The sequence below is a fragment of the Rhineura floridana genome, chromosome 2, assembly GCF_030035675.1.
Source record: "Rhineura floridana isolate rRhiFlo1 chromosome 2, rRhiFlo1.hap2, whole genome shotgun sequence".
NCBI lineage: Eukaryota > Metazoa > Chordata > Lepidosauria > Squamata > Rhineuridae > Rhineura > Rhineura floridana.
The window spans coordinates 125801386-125827435 of NC_084481.1; the positions used below are offsets into that span (position 1 = coordinate 125801386).

The 26050-nt window shown below is 40.2% G+C and overlaps 2 protein-coding genes across 10 annotated transcripts in view; one reads left to right on the forward strand and one right to left on the reverse strand.

Moving 5' to 3' along the window:
* Nucleotides 1-14265, forward strand: part of BMAL1 (basic helix-loop-helix ARNT like 1) — a 64994-nt gene extending 50729 nt beyond the window's left edge. For all 4 annotated transcript variants that reach the window (XM_061610465.1, XM_061610468.1, XM_061610466.1 and 1 more), the window contains 4 exons: nucleotides 5147-5255; nucleotides 6576-6669; nucleotides 12808-12910; nucleotides 13605-14265. In XM_061610465.1, the coding sequence (XP_061466449.1) occupies nucleotides 5147-5255; nucleotides 6576-6669; nucleotides 12808-12910; nucleotides 13605-13762 (464 nt within the window). In that variant the 3' untranslated portion in view covers nucleotides 13763-14265. The remainder of the gene's footprint in view (nucleotides 1-5146; nucleotides 5256-6575; nucleotides 6670-12807; nucleotides 12911-13604) is intronic.
* Nucleotides 14266-16639: 2374 nt separating this feature from the next.
* BTBD10 (BTB domain containing 10) overlaps nucleotides 16640-26050 on the reverse strand; it is a 42808-nt gene continuing 33397 nt past the window's right edge. For all 6 annotated transcript variants that reach the window (XM_061610469.1, XM_061610471.1, XM_061610470.1 and 3 more), the window contains 7 exons: nucleotides 25750-25940; nucleotides 22668-22953; nucleotides 21742-21844; nucleotides 20453-20573; nucleotides 19829-20026; nucleotides 18298-18408; nucleotides 16640-17796 (listed from right to left, as the gene is read on the reverse strand). In XM_061610469.1, coding sequence (XP_061466453.1) covers nucleotides 17486-17796; nucleotides 18298-18408; nucleotides 19829-20026; nucleotides 20453-20573; nucleotides 21742-21844; nucleotides 22668-22953; nucleotides 25750-25940 — 1321 coding nt within the window. In that variant the 3' untranslated portion in view covers nucleotides 16640-17485. The remainder of the gene's footprint in view (nucleotides 17797-18297; nucleotides 18409-19828; nucleotides 20027-20452; nucleotides 20574-21741; nucleotides 21845-22667; nucleotides 22954-25749; nucleotides 25941-26050) is intronic.

Below are 26050 nucleotides of genomic sequence, written 5' to 3' on the forward strand. Positions count from 1 at the left end.
ATTTGTGGCCTTCCTTTTGCATCAGCTCCTTCAGCCAGTTTGGTGTTGCACCATCAAAGGTAAATCAGTCAGTCAAGCCCTGGAATATACTTCAAGCCTGTGTTTTAAGTGGCTCTTTTAGATCTGAGCCAAGGAGTTCAATAAATTTCAAGAGCATTGAACACTGAATATTGGCATCCAAATGGGGCCATGAGCCAAAGACGACACATGAAGTTACTGTAATGTAGCAGTTAAACTGTAGTATGAATTGGGAAGTTACCAATTTGAATCTCAATTCTTCCATTATGTCTCTAGATAGCTTTAGACAAACTATTTTCTTAGTCCTCCCCCCCCCCCCCGGCAATATGAGCATATTACTAAACATCCTTAGAGGACTGAAAGAAATACTAGATAATGTATGTGACATATTTTGGATACTCTAAATCACTGTATAAATGCTAGATAGTGTCATTATTATTATACAGCCACAAGAGTGGCCGTATAGTATAGCCACATGGATTTTTCACATTCTGCAATGTTAAATTGAAAATATCCCCCCATGCCATTCTGATGCTTCCCATAAGCTCATTTCAAAACAAAACCTTACAAAACATACAGTTTTGAACTCGGATATGCTTGCTTAACAACCCTCTAAATTTTCATGACGATACACAAAACAGCCAGAGAAAATCAAGTTAAAAGTGTAAAAAGAGAGAGAGAAAAACCAGAGCCCTTTTGGACTTTTTTCTATCAGAGTTCTCATAATTTGTTGAAATTAATTAAAAATCTACAGCATGCACAAGTAGTCCCCCACGCCAATTTAAACCAAAGCTGTCAGTGGCCACATCTACATCAGACCTTTATTTCACTTAGACAGTCATGGCTTCCCCCAAAGAATCCTGAGAAGTGAAGTTTGTGAAGGGTGCTAAGAGTTGTTAGGAGACTCCTATTCCTCTGACAGAGCTCCAGTGGCCAGAGTGGTTAACAGTCAGCCCCTCCTCGGGATTGCAGCTCTGTGAGGGGAACAGGGCGTCTCCTAGCAACTCTCGCACCTGTCCTGCCCAGGGTCCAAGACACAAGACGGAGGCGAGGCTCTGTTCAATTCTCTTTTTATTCGTGTGATCCAAAGTAGTGCGCTTCACACAGCTGTCTACTCTGACTCACTACTTGCCCTAACTAGTCTAGCTAAGCAGTTTCTGCAGCGTGTGGGGAGAGTTGACTCAGCACTAGAGTCTGGGTGGGCACCTGCTTAAGTAGGGAAAGTCTTCACGCGTAACCAACAGCTCCTCCCCAGTTCCACCCTCTGAGAGTCCCTCTTCTTGCGCGGGGGGAGGCGAGGCGAGCCTCTGACGACCCAGACAATGGGGCTTCTCTAGATGACGGCACGACCTCAGGGAGTGGGAAGCTGGTTGGCTGGGAAGTGTTTGAAGTGCCAGGTGGGGATTCTGGCGTGTGTGTGTGTGGGGTTGGCATGCGCAAATGTTCGCTTCCCAACAGCTCAGCTGGGGAACTTGCAGACGGGACAGGATCTGCCTCAACAGGAGGGATGGGCCAGGAAGTCTGTGGGCTGATAGAACCCACCCCCTCCTACAACATCCCCACCTCATCCTCACCTGACTCCTCTCCCTGATCTAACTCTCCTTGCACCTGGGGCGCAACAGCACCCTTCACTAACTACACTTCCCAGAATTCTTTGGGTGAAGCCAGACTGTCTAAAGTGAAATAAAGGTCTGATGTGAATATGTGCCTGCTGTAGAACAAAAAGGTGGGGGAAACCATGAAAAATTATACTGTTCACAGTGCTTTCCTTTTGAAAAGGAAAGATGCTTCCGCTCTGGTTAGTGCCCACCCACCTAATCTGCTCCCCCTTCCTACCCTTCCCCTTCCTGCCCCTCCCTCAGGTCAGTTTTACCTATCCTAAGCATGATTGCACAGGAGTAAATCCCACTGAACTCAAAAAGCATGCAAATTATCAAACCTGCTGTCGTCCTTTCACCTTTACCCTCCCTGTTGCCCCTTCCCTTGCCCTTCCTTTGCCCCTCCCTCCCTCTCCTCTCCCCCTCCCTCCCTCTCCTCTCCCCCTCCCTCCCTCTCCTCTCCCCCTCCCTCATGGTCAGTTTTACCTATCTTAAGCATGATTGCATGGGATTAAATCCCACTGAACTCAATAAGCATGCAAATGATCAAACTTGCCCTCCCCCTCCCTTACAATTTCCTCCTTTCCCTCCTTCTGCTCCCCTCTCCCCCCTTATTCCTCTCCTCTCCCTCCCTCCTCCCCCATGGTCAGTTTTACCTATCCTAACCATGAGTGCACGGGAGTAAATCCCATTGAACGCAATATGCATGCAAATGATCAGACCTGCCTTTCCCACTCCTCTCCTCGTCCTCCCCTCCCTCTTCTCCTCTTCCTCCCCATAACTCAATAAACATGCAAATGATCAATCCATTCTCAGCAAACTTGCACAGGATCCCATTTCTTACCTCCTGGATTAAAAAGCAGAGAAATTAACTAATAGGCAAAAATACCTTTGAACTAGATGGAACAAAGGTCTGACTGTCAATAAAGCAACTTCCTATGTTCATGTGTCTACTCAGAAGTAAGTCCAAGGTAAGAGTATGTACTTGTAGCCTTTCTTACTCCAAAGGCTTGGGACAAATGACAACATTTCTATCTGGACAGTGACGACCTCGCCTAAGTTGTTCATGCTCTGGTAACTTCTAGATTGGACTACTGCAATGCGCTCTACGTTGGGCTGCCCTTGAAGACTGTTCGGAAACTACAGCTAGTCCAGAATGCAGCGGCCAGATTGCTGACGCGGACCAGAAGGTCCGCTCATATAACACCTGTTCTGGCCCGTCTGCACTGGCTTCCTATTTGTTTCCAGGCTAGATTCAAAGTGCTGGTTTTGACCTATAAAGCCCTACACGGCATGGGACCGCAATACCTGGTGGAACGCCTCTCCCAATATGAATCTACCCGTACACTGCGCTCAACATCTAAGGCCCTCCTCCGAGTGCCATCCGATCGAGAAGCTCAGAGGGTGGTGACTAGAACTAGGGCCTTTTCAGTGGTGGCCCCCGAACTGTGGAACAGTCTTCCCAATGAGGTGCGCCTGGCGCCGACGCTACTATCTTTTCGGCGCCAGGTGAAAACCTTTTTATACTCCCAGGCATTTTAAAGTGTATTTTAACAGTATTTCACTATTATTTTGTATTTTGGATGTTGTTTGGTTCTTTTATTGTTTGTTTGTTTTTGGTTCTTGATTTATTGTATTTATTGTACTTATACACTGTGCTTGTTTTATCTTTTATGTACACCACCCAGAGAGCCTTCGGGCTTAGGGCGGTATATAAATTAAATCAAATAAATAAATAAATAAACATACAGACAAAATTCTACAATGGTCTATGAAGAAAGCGTCTACAAAAACACCAAAATATTCAATAATAAGCAAAAAAACCTTGCTGTTTGAGAATTTACCTGTAGCCAACAGATATTTCTATCAAACTTTAAAAAGCAGGGAAATTGGGCAGCTATGGTGAATGCACCAGGAGAGCAGGAGACCTGACCTCCTCTCTGAGATGCTGTACTGCCTTACAAATATGTCATAATGCAAACACCATTTGGGTTGGTCTTTCACAGTCCAATCCACTTCCTGTGCAGCTTGGAAGAATTTGGTAACATGCGCCTCTGAGCATATGGTGAGTTGTGGCAACACCTGCCATCTCCAAAGATGGAGAATTATATTTTTTTATGTTTGTTGGTGTTCTTCTTACTTTGCTTCTTTCCTGTGTTACTACTGTTTCTACAGAGAATCTAACCTAGAAAATTATATTTCTCTCATTATTCATCCTAGAAATCTGTGTCAAATTTATTTTTATTAATTTCAAAGCTTTTTTATTGGTCAGTGTCGTATGATGGTGAAGACAGCCTTTTGTGTTTCAAACTGAAGGTTGTGTTCTATTTCTATTTTGGGTGCATTAACAGTTGAATCTGAAACTGCAGTTTGATGTAAAATCAGACTGTTTATAATATGTTACTACTTAAGCAACAAATCTAGCTGTTGGAAAAAATAAACTTGGTCTGCCCAAGATGCATGTTTTCAGCCTGTTATGCTTAAATTGCTCCACTTTAGGAAAGGTGGACATGGCCAGTCAAAAACATAGAGCACACCTAGAATTTTGCTAGAATATATTTCACCTTCCACTGTTTTATCTTGTGCAAACTGAGACACTCCTCATGTCCATTGGAAACTGTTCTGCAGAATAGTCAGTGCCATTATTCCACAATTGTTTTGGGAGTTTTTTTAGTGTTGCAAAGTGTTGCTGTACTTCACCTATTCACAGAAGCAGAAGCAAAAGAAAATGATTTACTATAGGAAACTTCACTAAAATTGCAAAGTAAATCAAACATATTTAAAGTGACTATCTGAACTATATCAACTGTCTTAATATTGTTGCTTCCTCCCTGCCAAAACAAGATCAGCACACCACATGTCTTGTTTCTTTTCTTTGGGCTGATTGCAGGTGTTGCAACCGCTCACCATATGCTCAGAGGTAAACTCAAACTCAATTATTGTAAGGTGACATTGGTTTTATGTTGGGAAATGTTGTAAGAAACATAAAAAACATAAAACCAATGTCGCCTTACAATAATTGCTTTTGAGTTTCAGCATTTCAAAATGAAATATACAGAATGAAATTACAGTGTGCCATTTGTAATTCAGTAATATGAGAGCATTGGTCAGGGGTCTGATGACTTCTGCAAGGCACTGTATGTACCTTCCTTGGGAGTCATTTGAACAAGTAGCCCCAATTTGAAAAGTTGTTCCTCTTAGTTTTGGCAGCTGCGGTTGTTCGTACAGAGAACCTTTAGCATCGGAGCAATAAAATACACGTGCATAATTCTGTTTGTGTGGCATTGGGGCACATCTCAAGGCACAAGGGTGCACACTTCACTCTTAATGTCAGGAGGCAGCCTTCAAGCCTCTACATTCAGATCCGTGACTACTGAAGCAAAGTATGTCACATTGGAATCCAAGCAGGACGAGGGGGAGTGGAGGACAAAAAGGGACATTTTCTGTTTTCCACTACAATATTTGTGTGTATTCAAACTGTACAAGTTGAAGGGGCTTAGCTGTTGTCTCCCTTCCCCCTTTTTTTAAAGGTGGTCCCAAAAGGTCCCTTCCAACAGTCCCTGGCATTCCAGGTGGAACAAGAGCAGGAGCCGGTAAAATTGGCAGAATGATTGCTGAAGAAATTATGGAGATTCACAGGTAAGAAAAGCCCCAGTTCTGTTCTGCTGTCTCAAACTGTATTTCTTAAAGGTATGGCCAGCTGTTTCCCTTCCATAAATAGCAAATATAACTGCTCAGTTACTTTCAGATTACAAGAAATCAATAGCTGCTGCAGTATTACTATTGACCCTTATCGGAGCGGGAGGCAAACCCGACAAGTCAAGAACAAATATGTATTTGCTTTTACAGCCTAGTATATTCTCTCTTGAGATGATTAATTTACAGCAATCCGTGTGATTGATGCAGTTGTTGCAGAAACTTGAAAAATGTGTGGAACTATATTAGGTTCTGTGGATAGCAATGGGACCAAATGGTCAAATTTGTTCCTCAAAATTATGCCGATCACAGATGGGCAAAATAGACTGAACAGGCACATAAATGGTATAGGCATTGGGAAATCCCTCATATTATGTTTGCTGCCTCCCTTGTACATCACTGAGAACAGGAGGGCACTGTAGCCCATAAGAACATAAGAGCCTACGTGGTGAGGCCAGTGGCCCATCTAGTCCAGCATCATGTTGTCACAATGGCCAACCAGAAGCCCATAAAAGATTGACACATCTACTAGGGTAAAACTCAAAATATTAAGCCCTAACAAGAACACCATCTCTCCCATCGTGGGCATTATGGGTTGTATTCAACCAAGTCCTCCTCAGAGTAGGCCCATTGAAATAAATGAGTCTAAGTTAGTAATCTCGATTAACTTCAGTGGGTCTATTCTTAGTAGTACTAGCACTGAATACCACGCTATGTAGGGAAGAATTTATCACTGCTGACAATGAGATTATAACCTGTACAAAATACAGAACCAATTCTTTGATTGTGCAATAGTCTTGATACCGGAAGCTTTGCTCAAAGTCCTTAATGATATGTACTTAGTGTTCCAATATACAATTTTGGAGTCATGTAGTTATGGCGCAGCATGGTAAGCGGCGGTTACGCAGCCGAAGCTCTGCTCACGGCCGGAGTTCGATTCCAACGGAAGGAGGAAGTTGAATCTCCGGTAAAAGGGGTCGAGGTCCACTCAGCCTTCCATGAATCCATGGTCGGTAAAATGAGTACCCGGCATATGCTGGGGGGTAAAGAAAGGCCGGGGAAGGAACTGGCAATCCCACCCCATATATATGGTCTGCCTAGTAAACGTCGCAAGACGTCACCCTAAGAGTCGGAAACAACTCGCACTACAAGTGCGGGGACACCTTTACCTTTTTTAGTTATGGGACAGGTTGCCATGAAGTGGTCAAGCATAATTGCATTGGTTTGCATGGCCTTTTCATCAGGCTGGTTTTGTTTTGACAGGATAAGAGGCTCTTCACCTTCAAGCTGTGGCTCTAGCCCGTTGAACATGACCAGCACACCTCCCCCTGACACTTCTTCACCAGGAGGCAAAAAGGTGCGATGGGAGGACTTTGGAGTCTTTAAAATTACTACAGTTCTCTGTGCGTTCTCATACATTGGTTCTGTTCCTGCATTTTTGAAGGACTGGATTCTCAGCTGCTCAGTTCAGGGGAACAGTGGGGTCCATGCTGGATATTTTTGTAACATGTACAGCCAACAAGTTAGTTTTCAAATTGCTGGAAAGTTACCTTTCTACAACAAATGTGCAATACAAGGTTAACAATTCACAGGTATGAAGCAAGCCATTTTTAGTGTGATTTGCTGTCTTTGCCCCCAAAAAGCACTTCTCTGTGTGCCTTCCCTAGACCACACAATTACGTTGTTTCCCCAAAATATTAAAATTAATTAATTAAAATAAGAGGAACAAGAGACTAGTACTAGTTAGTCCACTGCAGTGTAAAAAGATTTGCTTATAAGTTGGTAGCAGTTTAAAAAGATTCAGTGTTAGTTGCAGAAATGAAAAAAGCACTAAATCTGAGCTGTAACAGCATGCATAAGTTTGACTCATCAACTGTATTAATCATTATTAATCAGCTCTACATTATATCACCTTATCTCACACACTTACGTTAGACTTTTTTTCTAGGTTATTCAAGGAAAAGGAGGAAAATTGTCTTTCAGTAACTTATTCACCAATAGTTTGTTCCCACAGATAGTACGTAGCTGCAAATCTACTGATTCTTAGGGCAGTAAAAACTAACATGATAGTTAAAAATGCCAAGGACCTAGTTCTAAGCACTTACATAAAATCAGACTGAGTAATTGTTATGTGGCTGAAATAAAAGCCAGTTCCATCTAGTAGTATTTTCAAAGGGCCTTTCACTTTGGTATGCTGCACAAATAGACAGTGTCTCTAAATGTCTGCAAGTGGATGAGTAAAATAGGCAACATTTTGTATCTCTTACTGAACTTTTGAGAGCTGGTTACCTTCAGAATGTAAGAGTAGTTCTGAGTAGTAGGACTTTGTTATATATCACTTTTCCCAATGCGGAATTTAACCTTGGTATGTTTTTAAAAGGACCCTTAACATTTTGATTGCAACACTCAGGTGACCTGAGTGGTTTGCATATAACGGTCAAACATGTCAATACAATTAAAACATCAGCCATAAAACAATTATCAATTCAACAATACAAAAGGAGACCAAAGGCTAAAAATGATCTAAGCATGGCCTTCAAAAGTTTTAGAAAATAGATTTCTCTTTAATAATGTGATGAAATCCCATCAGTGTTGTAGACATTTGCCCGGGGTTTGCAGAGTGCTTGGCAACGTTGATTGTCAGCAGGGGCTTCAGCAAGTGCCTATTGGCTCTTTCACTCACTTGGCCACACCATCCCTCAATGTCAAATCTCCCCCTGCCCATGACCCTATTGATATGCACACACCAACCCTTCCTCCCTGTGAAGCAGTTTTTGATATCTGCACACAGATCAAAATAACACATCAAGCCATTTAAACATTCTTACTGATGTGGCAATTCCTTTTTGAAATACTTTTACGCCATCTATTGGTGAACATTTAATACTGGCATGATCTCCCCAATCTGGTTTTTAGATTTTTTCCCCTCTGCCCCCATTTCAAAAGAACAGAGTAAGTGTTGAATGTTTCATAAGCAAAATTTCAATTGAATTTGACTTTGGATCTGTGTTTATATATAAAAAGGTAGTACAGCATACCAGTAATAGTTACAAGTAGGGCCCAGCAATGAAAAGTTGCAATGAATCCCTGGTGTGTTTGTCTTCAGAACATAAGAAGAGCCTGCTGGATCAGACCAGTGGCCCATCTAGTCCAGCATCCTGTTCTCACAGTGGCCAACCAGGTGCCTGGGGGAAGCCCGCAAGCAGGACCCGAGTGCAAGAACACTCTCCCCTCCTGAGGCTTCCGGCAACTGGTTTTCAGAAGCATGCTGCCTCTGACTAGGGTGGCAGAGCACAGCCATCATGGCTAGTAGCCATTGATAGCCCTGTCCTCCATGAATTTGTCTAATCTTCTTTTAAAGCCATCCAAGCTGGTGGCCATTACTGCATCTTGTGGGAGCAAATTCCATAGTTTAACTATGCGCTGAGTAAAGAAGTACTTCCTTTTGTCTGTCCTGAATCTTCCAACATTCAGCTTCTTTGAATGTCCACGAGTTCTAGTATTATGAGAAAGGGAGAAGAACTTTTCTCTATCCACTTTCTCAATGCCATGCATAATTTTATACACTTCTATCATGTCTCCTCTGACCCGCCTTTTCTCTAAATTAAAAAGCCCCAAATGCTGCAACCTTTCCTCGTAAGGGAGTCGCTCCATCCCCTTGATCATTCTGGTTGCCCTCTTCTGAACCTTTTCCAACTCTATAATATCCTTTTTGAGATGAGGTGACCAGAACTGTACACAGTATTCCAAATGCAGCAGCACCATAGATTTATACAACGGCATTATGATATCGGCTGTTTTATTTTCAATACCTTTCCTAATTATCGCTAGCATGGAATTTGCCTTTTTCACAGCTGCCGCACACTGGGTCGACATTTTCATCGTGCTGTCCACTACAACCCCGAGGTCTCTCTCCTGGTCGGTCACTGCCAGTTCAGACCCCATGAGCGTATATGTGAAATTCAGATTTTTTGCTCCAATATGCATAATTTTACACTTGTTTATATTGAATTGCATTTGCCATTTTTCCGCCCATTCACTCAGTTTGGAGAGGTCTTTTTGGAGCTCTTCGCAATCCCTTTTTGTTTTAACAACCCTGAACAATTTAGTGTCGTCAGCAAACTTGGCCACTTCACTGCTCACTCCTAATTCTAGGTCATTAATGAACAAGTTGAAAAGTACAGGTCCCAATACCAATCCTTGAGGGACTCCACTTTCTACAGCCCTCCATTGGGAGAACTGTCCGTTTATTCCTACTCTCTGCTTTCTGCTTCTTAACCAATTCCTTATCCACAAGAGGACCTCTCCTCTTATTCCATGACTACTAAGCTTCCTCAGAAGCCTTTGGTGAGGTACCTTGTCAAACGCTTTTTGAAAGTCTAAGTACACTATGTCCACTGTGTGACGGAGCTGAAAAAACAAAAGTTAGCATCAAAGATAGGAATCTGTCAGGGTCTTTTTTTGTTTTATTTTTTTATAAAAATATAAAAATGCAACCAGTCCGCATGCAAGTCGATGGAGTGTGAGGTTTCTGCATGCGACCGAGTGCTTGAATTGGGTGCAGGGTGAGGATTTGGGTTCCTTTTAAAAGCAGGGGCCAAAATGCAGCAGCTTTTGAAAAATCGAACCACCTCACTATGAACAAAGGGACACCATACAACTGAAGTCCAGCCAAGATTATTATTATTTATCATCTCCCACTTTTCCTCAAAAGAGCTCAAGGTGGTGCACAAAGTTCTCTTCTCCCTCCCCCTTATCTTCACAATAACTCTGTGAGGTAGTTTAAGCTAAAAGTGTATGTGACTGGCCCATGGTCTGCCAGTAAGTTTCATGGCTGGAGTTGGTGTTTGAAATAAGGTCTCCCACAACCTAGCCTAACTACTACCCCAGCTTTCCAAGTCCAGATTGCCATTGGTTACCTACATGCCTATAAGCATCATTTTTGCATAGATGTGCAAGAGAATCAAACGTACTTAGACAGTGACTGAATCTGTTTATGCTTGCAGTCCTCACATATGAGTGTGTATTTGCAAAGTAGGTGACAAACCACATTGGAGGGTTCGTTAAGGAATACAGGGTCTTTACTGCCAGAAGAGTTTCACCACAAAGCATTTTGTGGAAAGTACCAGGAAACAAAAATTAATTGACTAAAAACTCCTATAGTTTTTTTTATTATAATTTTATTTTTAATTTTGTCTTATTCAGAGCATTTTGGATTGATGTACTATTGGTTAAGTTGAAATGCATTTAAGTGATTCAGATAACAGTATTGTTTGATGACGATAGCTATTAAAATAAGCACACTCATTTGAAGCTTTCCTCATATGTTGACTCACCTTTCATTTCCTCAGCCTAGCAGGTTTCAGTGGGAAGAAAACTCCCATGTGATCACTTGTCACACTGTGAATGAGTTGTTGCTAGGCCTGAAACAATTCTGTGGGAAATTCTTTTGAGTCACCGTGTTAATTTGAAGTGTATAAGATTACCTGAGAGTTGACAGATTCCGTTTTCATGTATAAAAAAACCAGGTGACAAAACTTCACTAGAGCATAACACAGTAACTTACAGAACACAGGAGAAATTATGAAAAAACGCTTTTTCTCAAAAGAATATTTTTATTTTTCTGAAAATATCAAGTACGCATATTTGCCACAGACTGTGGCATTCCCTCCTTTTGTTTGAGATCCTCAGAGTGCAAGGATTTTTATTAGGCACCATTATATTTCTTAATAAGATCTGCTTGATAGTTTTTCTCAATGAACACTACCTATTGCCATTTTTTTGCTTTTACAGTAAATTGGTTACTGCTCCCAAAATAGGAACACTCAAGTGAATAGCTTACAAAAATAAACTTGCTGCTTTCAAATACTTTGGTTCTTTACGCAAGATGACAATCTACAGATTATGTATTTAAATAGAAATTTCCACTGGCTTCAGAGCATCTCTGAGTGCAGTCCCATTCAGGGGCCTATCCTCCCAGTGGAAAGGAAGAGGTAAATATTCTAGTTCCCCCTTAATCTACATGTGCGATTCAAAAATCTACTCTAAAAGGATGGGAGTCCTTTTGGAAGTTGCGGGAGGGGCCAATTTAAAAAAACTCCTTTCTGCCAGCAGGATCTTTTTCCTGGCTCAAAAGCCTTCTATGGATGGCTAAGTTTGGATCCAACCCACTGTTATTTCTTAGGCATGTTTCATTATTAAATACTATCCAGTAAGTGGTATATGCCCAAACGATTGGTGCTTAAGCATAATCTTCATGCCACATCAGTAATGCAGTGGAGAGGAAGAGAAAGTCAGAGTTGTTTCAACACATCACATTGTCCTTCCAAGAACACTGAGATTTCCAAGTATGAAATAAATACCTTCCAGAAAGTAAGCCACCATTTTAAATAAACTTTTGACATCTGTGGGAGGACATTTTGAATTATTTTCCCTAAGTACATGTGTACAAAAACATTTCACGTGAGTCTACTTCCTCTGCACCTACCTCACAATCTCATGAAAATGATTAAGAATTGACTTTGAGCAAATTGAACAGAAATTGATAGAATTTCACATACAGGTTCACATTAAAAACATTAAAAAGCCAGCCTCTAAATGCACTCCTTTATTCCCTTTTGGGGAAAGGTACTAGAGAGTATGGTGGTCAAGCAACTTCAGATGTGCTTGAAGAATATCTAGACCCGGGTCAATTTTGATTCTGACCTAGTTTCAGCACCAAAGCAGCTTTGGTCAGTCTTGTTGACTTGTGTAGAGAGAGGGACAGTAATCTATGCTCTAGTAACCTCAAATCTAGATCACTATAATGTGCTGTATGTGGGGCTGTCCTTGAAGACACTTTGGAGACTTAGCTAGTACAAAATGCAGCTTCTTGGGTTCTGTTTGCTGTAACTTGGCAGGCTCATAAAACCACCTCTGTGGGATCCACATTGTCTGCGTTCATGTTACTGGGCCCACCTCAAGGTATTGATAATGTATAAAACCCGAAACAACTTGGGACCCAAATACTCTCTATAGCAGCTGGCTCAGACCCTGAGATTGGCAGGGGCAGCCCGTCTCACTGTACTGCCGACAGAGTCAGTTATGCAGTGACATGGGATAGGGCATGTCTATGGTAGTACTCCTCTTATGGAACTCCCTACCCCTAGAAGCATGGATGTCTTCTGCATTGAGTTTCCAGCATCATGTTAAGAGGAAACTGTTTGCTCAAGGTTTTAGCTCACTTGCTGCTGTTGAATTCATACTATATATTGATTTTTAAATTCTGCTTTTTTGTATCCACTTGTTTGAATTGTTTTTATTTCCTTAGTATTTTGTAAATCACCCTGGGATCCTGACTGGATGAACGACAGTTTAAAAGTTGAATAAATAAATGTCACAACTTAAGCTCTGCAAACTTTATAGCTTGTAACAAGGTTAGATGTGCAAAATATGCTGTATTCAGAGCACACAGATGATGGAGACAAGTCTTTGTTCTTTGTCTATTTCTCTTTAGATTTTGAATGGTGGAACTCCAGACATTCCTCCTGCCAGTTTACTATCTGGCCAGATCCAAGACAATCCCGGGTACCCATATTCTGACAACGCTTCCATCCTTGGTAAGTAAAGCCAAGGAAAGTAAGGCAAGCAAAGAAGAGTAAAAGGATGAAGAACATGGGAATAGAACTTTTCACCTGCTAGTCATTAGCTGGTAGAAGCCCTTAGATCCTATCCGTGGTTTTAAGTGAAACTTAAATATTGTGAGAATTTTGTCAGGTGCAAACTTCTCTTGATGGAATCCTGGGAACTTTAGAATCACTACCTGATCACTGTCGCAGGATGAAAATGAGACCCAACAGATAGTACTTAACTGCTTCTTAAACATCAAGACAAGATATCCTACAACTTTCCTAGAACACAGATTCATTTGCACATTTATATACAACAGGTTATTATTTGTAAGAAAACAAGAAATGTTTAGTCTCTAAAGCTTGAAATACTAAATTTCTCCTTAAAACAAAATGAAATAAAGACTAGCATTGCTTTACAAATGATTGTCAATCAGTTCCTACGTTTTTCAGACCTAAAAAAAAGTCAAACCCTCTTTTCCTTTACATCTTAGTTATTAGTGGGCGTATGCAATTACAGCTAAAACCATACTGATGTTTCCTCAAATAGAACAAAGGGAACAGCAATACTTCTTGGTTTATTATTGTTTCTTAGACATCATCATAAGTATGCTGTTTAGAGTATGAAAATCAGATTATAAAGAGCTGAGTCAATCTACTGTAACTTTCACTTTTCTCTTCCTAGGGGAAAACCATATAGGGATTGATATGATAGACAACGACCAAGGATCCAGCAGCCCAAGCAATGATGAAGCAGCGATGGCTGTTATCATGAGCCTTTTGGAAGCTGATGCGGGTCTAGGGGGGCCTGTCGATTTTAGTGACTTACCATGGCCCTTGTAAATGCTACCCAGTAGCTTTGAAATCTCGCTATATCAAAGTGCATTATTGGTGGAGTTCTCCAATCTGTGAAGCTTGTTGAATTGCTTTGATGTTTTAATTTCATGAAAGCCATATCAAGAGAACAGTCATCCTTCTCCCATGTGTAATTTCAGACCAAGTGGAGATCAACCTGCTGCAGTGTTCCTACTTCATTGATTTGGTTAGCTATGTATAGCTTGCATTAACTGTATATTTTGGATTCTGTTCTTGTGTTGACTTTTTAAAAAAAAGATCACTGTGCGAACTAAGCACTGGCATCACTGGTAGCTTTTATATGCAAATGGTCATTTCAGCTGTATGGTGTGTTTTTACACTACAGAAAAAGTCCATGTGGATAATGGATATTTCTTATACTAATGCATCAAAACTGTTTCTTGTAAGATCCTTTACTATAAATATTGTTGAAGTGTAATGTATTAGACAGTTAAATATTTTTAAAATAAAATGTTTTTCCTTGTTCTAAACTGCATTTACTTGAATTGAAAAAAAATCTGGAGGAAGTGCATATTGGTGATGATGAGCGAGGAACACACACACCTAACTTTCCTTCTCGGTTTTTGCTGCAACTCTTGGTTCTACTGCTGGGAAGGACTGCAGGTGGGGAATCAGTATCTTGAATGCCTGACCTAGTTTAGCTGTCCTGTCTTAAAGTATCAAGAGGAAACCAGCTGCTTACCTAGAAGTTGTCTCTACACAAGCTTCGCCAGTGTACTCCTTGGGTTTATGACTCTTCCTGCTCCACTTTCATTTATGCACCTGCCTTGGAACAGGTTTGGCACTAAAGCAGCTAGTAAATGGTTGGGCCTGGATCCCACAACAAATGTAAGGAGAAACAACACTAAGCAACATTTGATTCTTCCCCCTCTGCCTCCCAAGGTATCACCTGCTTGGAAGGAGTGGGCTACCACTGTACCCCATATGGCTATCCTACCTTTATCACTTGAGCATTTGCATAGACAAATATGTTGCTCCAGCAGTGTCTGAAGGGTTTAGAAGTTTACTTTGCAGGTTCTATGTTCTTACACACTTTAGCCTCCATCCAGAGAAGCAAAAGTTTCCACAACTGGATCCTGGGTCTGAGGTTCCCCACCCTGAGTTAGGGAACTAAGAGTATGAATCATGTAGGGGACACAAGGAGAAGACTAAATGATGAGCAAGGCATGATGGACATACATGAACGCTGAATAAATTGGAAGATTAAATGTAGTTTTAGGAGACAGGATAGGGTTACAGTATGCAATGACAACTACAAGTCTCATTTCATGTCCCCTCCCCCACTTTGCTGATGGAGATTATTCTTTAAATGGCCATTTTTTTCTTTCAAGAGTTTAGCACCAGCTAGTCACCTGTTTATGTTGGATAACTTGAAGTGTTCTTCCATATAGCTTCCAAGGGGAGTTAAACACGTTAAAACTGTCCAAAGTTCATTCTTCCTGCTCTAAGAGGAAGCTAGTCATCCTTGCCAAATGAAAGGATGTCCAACATTAGCAGGAAGCGAGGAGAGAGGAGGGGATGCAGGACTATCATCAGCTCTAAGAAATCGGGTTCCTCCCATTCCCATCAAATGTCACCTGGCAGCAGCTGTTACATCAGACTGCAATAGAGAAGGGAGGAGTACACATGACTACTCATTTGGTGCAATTGCTTGAACTTTTCCACCCCAGCTAGTCACTAGAAAACTTGTAATTGAGTTTCCTTATTTGTTTCTCCCTTTCAATCCAGTTTCCTTTTGTCATGTTGTACAATGTAAGCCTCAAGGCAGGAACTGGCTTTTCTTAGTAATCTGTTAGCCCCTCTGGGAGCAGTTTGTTGGCTGAGGAATGGAATTATTTAAATAACGAATCTTATTTCTTAGCTCATAATATCAGCCTTTAGTAATGTCCATGTCCCAAATTACAGGTGTATAAACACCAGTCACCCATCTGATGATCATAACATGGATATCCTGCTACACTGTCCTGAAGCTTATATAGCTGCATGTCCTTCAACAAGCAACACACACCAGCCATCCTATCCCTGAATCACTTGCCCTCATTCAAGGTTTATTCTAATGTGCAGGTAGATACATCTTGTGCCATGTCAAAAAAATTGTGCAGCTGATCATATGGGATTTAATAAGGAGGTAGGTAGTTTCTGAAAAAGAAATAAGATAAAAGAAACAGAAAATGAAGATACTCTTTTCAAATTTTCATAACTTATACTACTAGTCAGGGCTTTTTTTTGTAAAAAAATATGAGGTGCCAGTACTGATAAAAGTAGTGTGAGTGTCAGCACAAAATGGCTGGCATAGGCAGCAAATAAACAGATGCAGGTACTCAGTACTGGTGAGTACTATCACAAAAAAAGCCCTGCTAATAGTACATTATGGGACAAATTACTTGACTAGTTTGGGGGCAGGGACTGTTTGTACAATAGGGGAAAAAAGCTTAGAACAAACCCTGCCCTCATTAGAGACAGTGAATGATTTCCACGTTTTTTGTTGTATTAGCATTTTTTCCATTTTACAGAGCTGCATTTAAGCTTTTAGTACTGCAAGGTTTGTATTTGAGTGTTGCAAACCACTAAGCAATAGTTGTAGTTGCCACCAGAGCATCATTGTTAATCTAGCCCAATATGTGTACTGTGACTGCAGTAGGCCTCTAGGGTGTCAAGTAAGAATAAAGGCCCATTCCATAACATTAAATGTTTTTCCCAAAACTGGCCAGTCTTTTGTCAGATGTGGACTGTCAGGGACATCTGTTTTCAACAAACATCACATTTTCTTCTCCTGGCTTTTTAATTTACTGTTCAAGTAAGTATTTTAGAAGAGTAAGTAATAAATTAGTTTCACAGCTAATATTAAAATAATGGAAATATTTATTTTAATGAAAAACTCGAGTTTACAATCAGTTAATAAATGAAGAGTGAACAATTAGCATTTTCCTATTCCATGACACTTATGAAAAAACTCAGTAAATAAATATTTCTGTGAACAGATTTAAGGTAAGGCAAAATTTTAAGATAAAGCCCATATCTGATGTTCCTGGCTCTTGCCTGAACATGGCTCACATCAAACATGAAGAAAATCTTCACTGAATAAATTCTGAAAAAATAGGCTGTTGGATCTCAACCTCACCATCAAAAGCTCCAGTGGCAAGAATTAATTTTGTGCTCATCCATAAGAGAACAAAGTAGGCTCATCACCTCTATTCCGAATGAACTATTTACATTTAGCTGAATAAAACTCTCTGAAAGAAGCACTCTGTTAGACTCAACATTGTGCATCATGACTATAAAAATGGCTTTGAGAATTCTTTTTGTTCACCATTTATAAAGTGCCACTATCAATTTTAAGTCTGCATTTTACCCACTGTGTACCAAAATACTGAATAAACCATAACCTCCAAATCCTGTTTATGACAGAGCCTTAAGATGAGGACAGTCCACCACACAAGTAACCAATACCACAAAACCTACTGGTAAATAAATGCAGGTATGTGTAACTGACTCTCAGGATGTTACATGTGTACTCCCACAAACCACAATCGGATCCCACTTTGGTCTTTTGTAAGTTCATACTGCAATATCCTAAAACATTTTATGTTCATTACACAATGGAGAGAAGCTGGAATTGCAGTGCAGTATGAACTCATTACAGCATCTTCATTTTTATAATTGCATGCTTTTGTTTAACCAAGAGTTAGATCAGAGTGGCAAGTTCTGTCCCTCAGGATCCACATCACTGTTACTGGGTTGAGGATGAATGGGCAGAATATCCAACTCATCCACCTGGGGAGTGGGGTGCATCACCACCAGCTGGTCCTGGGGAATGTCTGCTGCAGCTGCTGCCAGGTTGGTAATAGATTTGCTTTTTACACACTGGAAATCAACATGCCGACTTTTTCCTTCTTCCTTCTCCCATGACATCCTTATGAAAGGTCTTTGGACATAATTATAGATCACCTCTGGCCTTCCCCCAGGCCGTTTCTTAACCTTTTCTTTGTATGTGGGGTAACCTAAAATATTAAAAACAAATATGATTCTCACGCACTTCAAAGTACTTCATTTCCAGGGCATCTAAAAGAATACATTTTATGCCAGCAGGCAGGCTAACTTTAGGCAGTGCTGCATGTAAGGAACGTTCCCCCCCCATCCCCCCCTTCACTGGCAGTAGACTTTGACGCATCATCTTTTTGCCACGTGATAAAATCCAGAAGGGTCATTTACTAACACAAGCTAACACACCACAAAAGGTACAACACTACAATTTCAAGCTATGCTTTAATATCAAGGTAAGCATCACACTGGTTCCTATGCAGAACGATTTACTCTTGTGAACATGAATCATGAAAAGACCAGCACAATCAAAATGACTGACTGCATACCAGCTCGAGGCTTGTTCTCCCTTTCTGAGTCATCTGACTTCCAGTACTATCCTGACATACTCTGTGCAGAGGCAGAAGTGTGCACATATTTGTTGAGGATTTAGCTTGGAAAGCAATTCCAATTTCTCTTACCTTCTATACCTAATCGAATCTTCTTAAGACCTCTTTCCTTCAGGACTGATTTGGCCACATCTCTGTTTTCAATGTACTTGAAGAATCTATACAACTTTGTGCTATAAATAACTGGGGGGGGGGAAGAACAATATTTCACTGATGAATAAAAGGTAATATAGTGTTTACTCCTGGTTCAATAAAGAAGGTGGATAAAGCAACCAATACATTCTGCTCCACTTACAACCTCACTGGAAAGAATATATACTTACTTTGCCACACAAACAATAGAAAGAGTTCAGGCATTCTCCTAAACACTGGTACTATAAAACTGGAGCAGGGATGTACATGCAAGCCCTGCCCCTCAATGTCACCAGATATTTATGCAATTAGCATAAAGATCTCAAGAGGTTTTTAGGTGTGTTCTATTGAAAATGCTTAGATATTCTCCCTGAGATGAGGTACCCTGATAAGATAGGGTTCCTTAAACATACTTAAAAACCCACTCAAAGGTCTACAGAGCAGTCCGTGTGCCATGGGCTTGCATCTAAAAAGTTTTTCTATTATTTAAAAGTATATGAACCTTATATACTCTTCTTTTCCCAGTCTTATTTTTCTTAAAAGGATGTACAATGTAACAAAATGCTTTTTGCTAATTGGTATAAGCAAAAAGATTAAACCCAGTGTGAGATAATCAACAGAAATCAGAATGAGTTCTTCATTTCCCCCTACTTCAGTATTTTGTGAACGCTTCCTATAAGGAACCATCTTCACTGCTAGTTTACTGAACTAACCAAAGTTTACTGTGATTTAATTCACTATTTGCTGATTAAATTTAGACAAAGGCTGCATTTGGACATAGGTCAATAATTAGGGTTAAGCAAAATTAGCCTGTGCATGAGCTACATGCTGTGCACACAACACAAATACTCCCGTTTTGCTCCTCCATTCCTCTTGTAGGCAAACAAACCATAGCGCAGCTGGCAGAGCATTACTTCCAAACCAGCACTGCTGGTTTGTTCTCCCAAATTACAGTCAGCAATCCAAGAATGAACCTTGGCTTCAAATCACGGTTTTGTTTGGAGAGAAACACAGCACAAGTGCTGGTTTGGACATAACGCTAAGCCAGCCCCTCTGTGGTTGATTTCCCCACCAGAGGAAGGAAGGAGCAAAGCAGGAGTGCTTGAGCCGTGTGCGCCAGAATGCAGCTCATGCACAGGCTGATTTGCTTCACCACTGCACAGCATTACATCCAATGATTGATTCAAAAGCTTAAATATAAAAGTGAAAAGGAAGAAAATGTTATATAAACACAAAAGCCTTAACTCAAAATTCCTCACACTGAACAAGAGCCTTAAATATATTGCAGTGCTCATATAATTCATAAACTCCACCTACCTATTCTGTTAAGGAGATATTTTCTCTTAGAGATCATCATCGGATGATTTTTGGTAGTGTTTATTTTTTATGGAAGTTACCTGAAGGTATGTTGTTATATACTGGATAAATTTCCCAGAGCTAAATTTATTTTCAAGAAAACCAGTTGACTTACTTTGTGAATATTCCTCTCCCATCTGTGGAGGATATTCTTCATCCCAATCAACTACATCATCATCAGTAAGCACCACAATATGGCACTCCCTTTCTCCACTTTGAGCACTGGCTACCATCAGTGGGAGTATCATTTCTTCAAGGTAAAATTCAAACTGTTTCCGAGCACCATCATTTGATAATTCATGCATAAGAGCACCTGCAATCAAAAACATCAAATTATTTATTATTTAAAACTTGTTTAGAAAGGACACTGGACACTTGAGTCAATACACTTTTTCAATACTAAAGGGAAGGCCCCAGCTGTCTTTTATCAGCTAGGGAAACAGTACAATAGGTTTTTATGGCAAGGCACACATTCATGAGGAATGTTTTATATAAAAGGCTATAATGGTTTAAAGATCCATTTCCCATCAGATCCCTCCCAAACATTTCCATGATTTAAGTAAATACCTAGAAGAAAATAATGGCATGATAAGATTCAGAGAGATATTTAAATATATATATATTTAAAAGGAGTTGGTTGTATCGCTGCATAAATATTAATCTAGGAAAATATTTTATAGACAGAGAAAGACACCTTTAAAATATATATATGTAAATCCAGTTTCAACGGTATACTTACTGAGATCTCTACATTTGATAGTGCTATAATCAAAAGAAATACAGAGGTAATCACAAGCTTCTCTTAGTTCAGGAATAGATATTCCATCAGGACAACGTATCACGCCAGTCTTGTAGTAATCCTAAAAAAAAAAAGGAAAAAAGTTATTCTATGCTGAAACACTGAGAAGGAACATCTCATTCTTTATTGAAAAGCTTTTCGTTTCTCCAAATCCAAATCTTCCAGGTGTGGAATGAAAAAAACCTGTAAGACTAGAGCTGCAATGACTGCGCCGGATGGTAATTAGTTTATGGATGTAATCTAAAGGGCTTGTATTAACTCTTATGGTTTGTGTATCTTCAGGAATGCCCGCTTGCCCTATGAAATCAACCAATTTTCTATCTTTTCTCTCAGCTTCAATCTCCCACCTAGCCATCCACAAACAGCTCCTTCTGGGAGGAAGGGCAGGATATAAATCAAATTAATAAACAAACAAACAAACAAACAATCCTGTGTTTGAGGAATCCTGGTGTACCTTGGAAGCTTATCAGAGATTCTTGAATGAGAATATCAGCAATACTGGACAACTTTTCCAGAAAGACAGCATGCGTGATGGTGTTGGCTATGTTCTAGAACTCAGCTCATGCAGGCCAAAAGAAGCTCAAGAGGAATGGGCACTACCTCATGTGAGCCAAGTGTGCACTCTAGAACAATCTGAAATACAGAGGCTTCATGGCCGGCAAGCTGATGTGGAAAGAGTTCTCTAAATGAGCAAAGTTTGAAAAGCACTAAAGCCTGCTCTAAAGCCAAACAGTGCAGAAAGTAAAGAGTTTGGCACTGAAACAGATCTCACAATCCTTTGCTGCTGAAATAAGTTATTTCAACTGCCATACTGTGCCACAAAAGGTTCGTAAGCTTTTATATAGAACTTTTTACCAGTGGAGCCAATATAACAGATCTAAAAATAGATACAATATTTTACATCCCTTGATTCCAATCTGAGCTTTTTGATTACACAGTTGGAAACAAAACTGCATTGTGAAGGATTTTCATATTCCATTTATTCTTTCACACAATATCATTCAGTTTATGTAAGAATGAAAAAGAGGGATGCCATGCACAATGAAATAGTACCCTGCTGGAATCTTTCAGTCAACTTCAATCACAGCCTGCATAGGCCTTGGATAAATAGGAAGAACATTCAGGTGTTCTTTTCAAGTCTAAGATGTTTATTTTTAAAAAAAAAAAATCTATACCTCTTGTATATAAACTTAAGAACATGGAAGAAAAAGTGAGTAATGTAATCTCACCAGAATAGCACGAAACACAGTGGAACCAATTCCCTCAGCCACTTCATACTCTCCTTTTTCATTGGGCCGTGTGAAATTATGTTCTCTTCCTGATCCAAACATCCTAAACATACATATATATATTTATTAAAAAGATTTGCTTAGAATTCATTAGTATTCAAATTAGTAAGATGAAACTGCAGAAAGAATGGTAGCAAGTTAAGAGCTCCAGAGAACAAATAACTCTTGCATCTTCCCTTAGATTTTAAGCATACCTGCTGTTTAGCAAGTATTTCTGGGACTCATTACTTCATATAAACTACAAACAAATAAAATACAAGCAGAGTGGACATATTAATTCCTAGCACAGAGTCATTTTGAGCTACAATGTGTCTTTTATTCTATACCAGGGATGAATACACGCTTTCAAATTAAATGATAGTCTGCTTAAAATGGGCAACAATCAATCCACAAAAGGTTTATTACCTCCTTTCTTGCATTTGCTTAGCACCAACTTTGACCATTTCCAATAAAAGTTACCTTACAGGCCTCTAGAACAGCAGAACTATATATGCCCCTAGTACTATACACTACCCAAAAATGAATGTGGTAACTCATTACAGAACACCATCACCACAGGTCATGTCACATGAGCAAATTCATTAGGAGGAACTTTAACTACCACAGAGAAACTCATATGAGCTGTATCACTCTCCAAATAAATTATGCCATGGACAGGCTTATCCAAGAATAAAAATACTCAATAGCTAAGTTGCATTTCATGAAAGAAAGGATAACAACTCTAAAAGACACTACATTCACTGAAATACTTAGTCAATACTGTTGTAAAACTGAAGTTTAAAAAAATTGAACATGACCAACATTTGGTCCTTAGCAGTGATTTAGAGCTTGCAGTTTATGTATCTACAATAAAAAGAAATGCCAACCTGCCCAACATGGTGTTTGGTTGTGCAGTAAAAACAGAAGGATCTACAACAAATCGTGTATTGTCCACTATAAGCGTTACTCTCTCCGAAGTTCTTATGTTCCGAGCTCCCTCTTTTGCATTCTCATATACGAAAACCATTTCGCCAGCATTCTTGCAACTCCCATCAGAACTTGACTGGCTGCTGTTTCTACTGCAGACCCCAAGACTAGTACTGGAACCATTTGGAGAGGTTTTCTGAGGACGAGGGCTGCTTGGACGAGATGAGCTATGATCTTTCTCACGTTCTGCAATCAAAAGTCATAAAAATATTGAAAAAGAAGCTGCAGCATCCAAAGATACTACAATATCAGAATGTACAATCTCACAGGGTGGCTGTCGTTAGCGTACAACAGGCAGAGCTGCCACTGCATTAATTAAACACATGGATCTTAGAATTTGGATACAGTGGCAACAGGGCTCAATATGTGGTCTCGTTGTGTGAAGAAAGGATGACAGAGGGAGAAAGTCTCCTAACCTTCACTCTGATCATCATTATATTGGGAGTGGCTGCATGGTCCAAAGGGCAGTGGAAGGGCTCTCTGTGCACTGCTCCATGGACATGGGAAGCAAAGATCAGTAATCACTATTGCTGCCACAGTGTAGTACTTCCTGAGGTTAACAGTGGAGCAGGCTGACTCGTTTCCCGTCCCATGGGTCACTGCTAGCAAATGCAAGTAAGTCTTGGACTATTAGGATAGTCCCAGCAGACAGAAGCTAGCAAGCACACGCTAGCCACAGAACATTTGGGGAGGGGTGCTGTACAAGTGCAGGGGTGTACAAGCTTTAGTTATCTCTAGCCCTGAGTGGTACTTCCAAGTGTGCACACCTATACATGGGGGGGGGGGAGGAGATAACAGTTACATACATACATTAAGTATTTGATATAATGAGCCCACATTTTGCCCTACCTAAAATATGGTTTACAATCAGCTCACCACAGCAAAGCACCCGTCCTTAAAGACTTTTTTAAAGAAAGAGATAACCACAGAATGACTGTGTTAACAAGTCCCCAGCTGGTTCACTATGAAGCAGCAGCATGCTGGTTCATGCAGCCCAATTGCTCCCCCTTTGCCTCTTCCCCTCGCACCAGGGGAAACAGACCAGGAAGCTGCAGTGAAGCTTGGTTTTTGTTGTGGCATCTGAACCCGAAATCTCAGTTTGTTTCTCCCTAACAAGCCAGGATTGCTAGCCAGTCCTAAACTATGTTTGCAGATGGCTTATGAATCCTGGCTTGTTAGGGGACAAACTAAGATCAGATATCACAAGAAGCCAAGCTTAATTTCAGCTTCCTGGTGTGTTTTTCATGCTTGTGCCAGGGGGAAAAAGAAGTGGGAGAGACTGGCCTGCATGTACTAGCATGCTCAGGATAAAGCACAATAAGCCTGCAATCATGGTTTACTGTGATGTGCAGATACAATCGCCTCATTTTACAGAAGTGCTAATCAAAGATATGTTAGCTTAAGAAGCGCTTGGTAACAGCAGTTAATCTTTTGCATACTACTTGATTTATTTTATTACTATGCCCTGGTAAATAGCTGCTACCAGGTCCATTTATTTAAACATAAATTGTTGTAGCACTTTCCATTATTATTTAACACTGGCAATGTATATAGAACCCATTTTGGGTTGGCATTCCACACACTTGTGATCCAAGTGTTTCATCTCTTCCCTGCATACACTTATGCAACAAAGGCAGTCTCATACAGGCAACCTTCCTTTGTGCCTTTGACCCTATTTCTGAAAGCTACTGGAGCATAGATTATGCTTCTTATGTTAGGGAGACTATCAGTACTGAACACTTCTCCACAAGTGGGAACTTCTCACATGAAGGGGTGAATACTACTACCATATTCTGTGAATGAAACTGGAATTAAAATGGTGCAAGTCTTGGAGTTACCATAGGCTCATTCTCCATGCTGAGGCCCAACTAGCCCAGAATATGATCACCGAACAAAATAGTGAGGATATTTTCATATATGAAGCTTAAATATCCTCTATTGCATTATTTACGTTAAAATCTAATTATTGATGGAGAAATAAAACGGAGGATGGGCATTTGTAATGCCAATGAATATACTGAGCAATATAATTTTAACATTTGCATCACAAGCCTCATGTGAACATAACCCTACACTTAACAGTAGGAGGAGCTGCTTGCCGCGCCACATGCAAGGTTGCCTGCCTGCCTGCCTGCCTGCCTGCCTGCCTCCAGTCACCGCATCATGGAGCCTGGTGCAGACGGGTGGGGCACCAAGCGACGGAGGGGGGACAGTGGGGGTGCCGCTGCCACATCGCGTATTCCATTTGTGCAAGCTCTGGGTGCTCTGTTTCGTCAGGGACTTGACTGAGGCGCTGCCTCATCCAGCCTTTCTGCAGTATCCATCTGGCTGCTTTTCGGGGGAGCCTACAAGCAATAGCCTTCTCCCACTGTGGTCTTTCCAGCCACTGGTGCCCAGAGTTAGTCTGCCTCTGAACATGGAGTCTTCATATAACAACAGCAGCCATCAGCAAGAGACTCTTCACATCAATGCTAGAGTGACAAAAACTGTTTTCTTCTGCTTTTGTACTGGAATATTATGTTATTAATATTGAAATATGTTATTAATTTAAATTTAAATGTGATAACGTTTAGATAATCAATTGGTGTTATTGTTGGAGTGTTGTTTTGAAATTATTTAAAATGATTATGTTTTTGAACTGCTATTGATGTCTTCATTTGCATTTTTGTAAGCCACTTTGAGCATATTTGTATGGAAAAGTGGGATATAAATTCAAGTAATAAATAAATAAATAAAACATTTCTTGAAGATACAAGTATATTTGTTTTTAATGTTTTTAATTGTTGTAAACTGCCCAGAGAGCTTCGGCTATGGGGTGGTATACAAATAATAATAATAATAATAATAATAATAATAATAATAATAATTAGTGCTTGTCTTAACTAAGGTTAAGAATCTATTCATACATGAAAATCTTAGGACTTATATTGTTACTAAAAAGGACACTTTAAAAAAAGGTATAGTTCTCCAGTCCTTGCATACCTCCTTGATGCTGTCTTGTTGGTGAAGTCACATTTCTGATACATGGAGTGAGGTGAGATTCTAGCCTTTCATGGGAGGAGTCACGTGATCTATCACTTGACCTTCGTCTGTCTCGTGACCTTTCATGCCCACCGCTAGCACCATGGAGACTCATTTTGCTGCAATCTCCTTTAGCAATGCGAGATGAAGAACTAGAAAGACCAAGACTTAAGGTTAAAATTTTGCTATTAAAATATACAAGGCAATCAATATGTACTGGCATATGAACAATTACTAGGGTTATGTCCAGCTTTTTGTATCT